At 41.7% G+C, this 3,545-nt stretch overlaps 1 protein-coding gene across 1 annotated transcript; it reads right to left on the reverse strand.

Annotated features, from left to right (window-relative positions):
- Positions 1 to 1,209: 1,209 nt before the first annotated feature.
- LOC111795980 (putative alpha-L-fucosidase 1) lies at positions 1,210 to 3,545 on the reverse strand. Its single transcript, XM_023678646.2, has 3 exons — positions 2,946 to 3,545; positions 2,622 to 2,861; positions 1,210 to 2,084 (listed from the first exon to the last, which is right to left on the reverse strand). Exons 1-3 carry the CDS (start codon positions 3,494 to 3,496, stop codon positions 1,373 to 1,375), a joined length of 1,503 nt encoding a protein of 500 aa, XP_023534414.2. The 5' UTR covers positions 3,497 to 3,545; the 3' UTR covers positions 1,210 to 1,372.

Genomic DNA, 3,545 nt, shown 5'->3' on the forward strand with positions numbered 1-3,545 from the left:
GGTTCAAAACATGTCTGTTCGGGAGAGATTTCTACACTCGGATAAGAAATGGTTCGTTTTTCTCTCCTCCTAACGTGGGATCTCGTGAGAGATTGTTACAAGAGGGAAGGAGAAGCCAAAATTGTTTTTTGTGACTGGTAAAAGGTGAGAAGATATTAAATTAATGGCATCTCAACTGAGTTGACATTTGAAGAGGAAGCAAATTAGAAAAGGGAAAAATGGGAATGTTGTACAAAACGTAGGCAGCAGTGATGCATCAGATATGTATTGATTGACCACAAAACTGGATAAATGAATAACAAACAAACCACAGAAGAAAAAGATGATGAAATTAAGATATATGTCAGCGGTTTGTTATTCATTTATTGATTTGTGTGATCATTAAATACTTTCTGCTGCACATTGCTTTATTTCTTTCTTTGATTCTTTGATTCTGTTTGTGTATCCAACCATGGTATGATATTATTAATATTAATATTAATCTGGAGAAGAGAAGAAGAAAAAGGTGGTGGGGGACTGGGTAGCGTAGGCAGGCAGGTAGAGGGAGGGGGAGGGGGCTTGGTTGGAGCTTTGTTTTGAGGCAGAGCATTCAACAATGACAGTGCAAAGCGTTGAATATATGTATATGTATATACAAAAGGTTGGGTGGAAAGTGACCCTTCATGTTCCTCCCATATCCATCAGGGAAGAGAGAAAAAGAAACCCTAATTCCCTGAAAACCCCATTACTTTTTGGATCATCTTTTAATCCTATTTGCTCCACAATCTCCATACTTTACTTTACTCTTTTAAGCTTTTCTTGTTTCATTTCTTCATCCCTTTCTCCATATTTCTGCTTCTTTCTTACACCCTTCCCAACACAACACTACCATTTTTATTTAATCTTAATGCATGCCCATCCACCCTTCTCATCTACTTATTCCTTTTTAAATAAAAGGTCTGATGTTCAAATCCTTGTACTTTAAAAAAAAAAAAAAAAAAAAAAAAACTTTGACTTGGACCAAAGTCAAAAGCTGAGATTAGGGTTTTTGAAGAAAAAATTTGTGTTACTAGAGGATGTGAACAACTGATCTTCCTTCACTTGTTTGTTGCTTGTCGTTTACTCGACACCATCGAGTTAATCTTGGGTTCTTTTTCAACTAGTTTTCGTGAGCAACATAACCCATTATTTTGTGTGGAGAATATTGTAGGATTTTACATGTAAAATGATTAGAAATAAAATGTGATTATAAATTAGAAATACTAAGCCTTTACCCATGAAAATTATTACATAATTTTGATAATAAAAATAAAATACTAAATTGTGATTATTTGAAAAGAAATGTGGCTAAGTCCTCTGAGACAGAACTAGCCCAGTAGCCAAAACTTGTAGGTCATGAAAGCCCAGTTGGGTCCCAAAAAGGGTCCAAATGGAGACCCAAAGAAGAGATCAGAGGAACAGCCCTAGACTCGGTGATCCTAACCCTCACAACTTCCCCACAAACCACTCCACTTTTGATCCTATGCAGCCGCTTATACCCAATACTACTCTCCTCCACAATCCTCTTCCCATCCAAATAAATCTCGTGCCGTTTGATCCTCTGACCAAGCCCTATGGCCTCTTGGATCCTCACCACATTGAATCTCAGCCCTTGCTTCTGCTGACTTCTGATCTCAATCCAATGGTCACCACCAGCATCAGCATCAGCATCAGCATCAGCATCACCTCCCCTGGGTGCCCAATAAGTCCACAAATGGTCATTGTCCAACACATTTTCAGGCCCAAACGCACTTTCTTTGCCACCCCTTTGGCTGCTGGCTCTTAATGAGCAATTTTGAGCCAAATTTGAGGAGAAAATTGTGTGTATGGCAGCTTTGAATTGGGTGAGAGTGTGGGCATCTTCTTGGGCAATTAGACCCGTGGAGTTGGGCGGGACGTTGAAGAGAAGAACACAATTTCTTCCCACTGAGTTGTAGTAGATTTCCAGGAGCGTTTTTAAGCTCTTTGGGGACTCTGATTTGTGCCAAAACCACCCCTTTCTTATGGATACATCACACTCTGGGGGTATCCAATGCGTCCCTTCTGGGTCTCCTTCGTTTAGGTACCTGCAATTTAAGGAGTCCGACATTGGCTAATTAAGAAGAAAACCATGAGTTTATAAGTAGTAATACCATCTTCATTGTTACGAGGCCTTTTAGAAAAACAAAAGCAAAGACCTGAGAACTTATACATTCAAAGTGGATAATATCATACTATCATGTACAATAGTTCCTAAAATGGTATTAGAGTTATGCCCTTAACTTTGTAGTTAAAGGTGACTCAAATGTCGAACAAATGATGCACTTTGTTCAAGGGCTCTAGAGAAGAAGTCGAGCCTCAAAATTAAGGGGGAGACTGTTCGAGGGCTCCATAGACCTCAAGGGAGGCTCTATGGTGTACTTCGTTCGAAGGGAGGATTGTTGGGAGAGAAGTCCCACATAGGCTAGTTAAGGAGAAGATCGTGAGTTTATAAGTAAAAATACTATCTTCATTGGTATGAGGCATTTTGGGTCAACCAAAAGCAAAGTCACGAGAGCTTATGTTCAAAACAGACAATAGCATACCATTGTGGAGAGTCGTGATTCATAACAAGAGACACTTACTGGGTAATTCCTTGTGCTCCGATTGCCAGCGAACTACGATTGATGGTCGACCAGCACGGTGTCCCAGCGAAGCCGTTCTCATCTCCAACCCATCGAATATCGGGTCCGGCATCCGAAAATATGTTGATGGAGCTCTGCAACTCCTTCACCATTGCAAACCAATCGGAGAAGTAATATGACATGTTTGGAGCATTCTTACCTTTTGCTCCATCAAACCAAATCTCCCTCACATTCCCATAGCTAAAATTGATCCAAATCCAAATTGTTAATTAAAAAAGAATTGAAAGCATAGAGATTTATCAGAAATTAAATTAAGTAACTCACTTATTGAGAAGCTCTTGTAATTGAGCCAAGTAATACTCATTATACCCCAATTCATGGCTATATCTCCGATCATGCCGATCCCACGGCGATAAATACACCCCAACGTCGATACCACGGGCGGCAGCGGCGTCAACGAACTCCTTAACAACGTCGCCGTGGCCATTCTTCCAAGGGCTGCGGGAGACAGAGTGGGTGGTGTATTTGGAAGGCCAGAGGCAGAAGCCGTCGTGGTGCTTAGCAGTGAGAATCATGAGAGAAATGTTAGCGGCAGCGGCGGTGGCTGCCCACTGTGCTGCGTTGAGGGCTGTGGGGTTGAAGACGGTGGGAGACTCGCGGCCGGTGCCCCACTCGGAATCGGTGAAAGTGTTGGGCCCAAAGTGGAGGAACATAATCACTTCTCTCTGTTGCCATTTCAATTGGGAAAAAGAAGGGAGTGGGAGGATTGGCAATGGCGGCGCCGTTGAGACCCCGAGCTTTGCAGAACAGAAATGGAGAAAATGGAGCAATGTGAGGGTGAAGATGAAGGAAAAACAGTGACCCATTTCCACCATGGATGGATTTATGAGCTCAATTGTGCATCCTTGAAACAGAGGATTGCGA

The sequence above is a fragment of the Cucurbita pepo genome, chromosome 5 (assembly GCF_057944985.1).
Source record: "Cucurbita pepo subsp. pepo isolate OVF chromosome 5, ASM5794498v1, whole genome shotgun sequence".
In the NCBI taxonomy this organism is placed as follows: domain Eukaryota; kingdom Viridiplantae; phylum Streptophyta; class Magnoliopsida; order Cucurbitales; family Cucurbitaceae; genus Cucurbita; species Cucurbita pepo.

Coding starts and splice junctions, on each gene's coding strand:
- LOC111795980 (XM_023678646.2), bottom strand. CDS start 3,496: ATGGTGGAAATGGGTCACTGTTTTTCCTTCATCTTCACCCTCACATTG. Junction 2,862..2,945: donor TTACAAGAGCTTCTCAATAA/GTGAGTTACTTA, acceptor GATCAATTTTAG/CTATGGGAATGTGAGGGAGA. Junction 2,085..2,621: donor GGAGCACAAGGAATTACCCA/GTAAGTGTCTCT, acceptor CTTAAATTGCAG/GTACCTAAACGAAGGAGACC.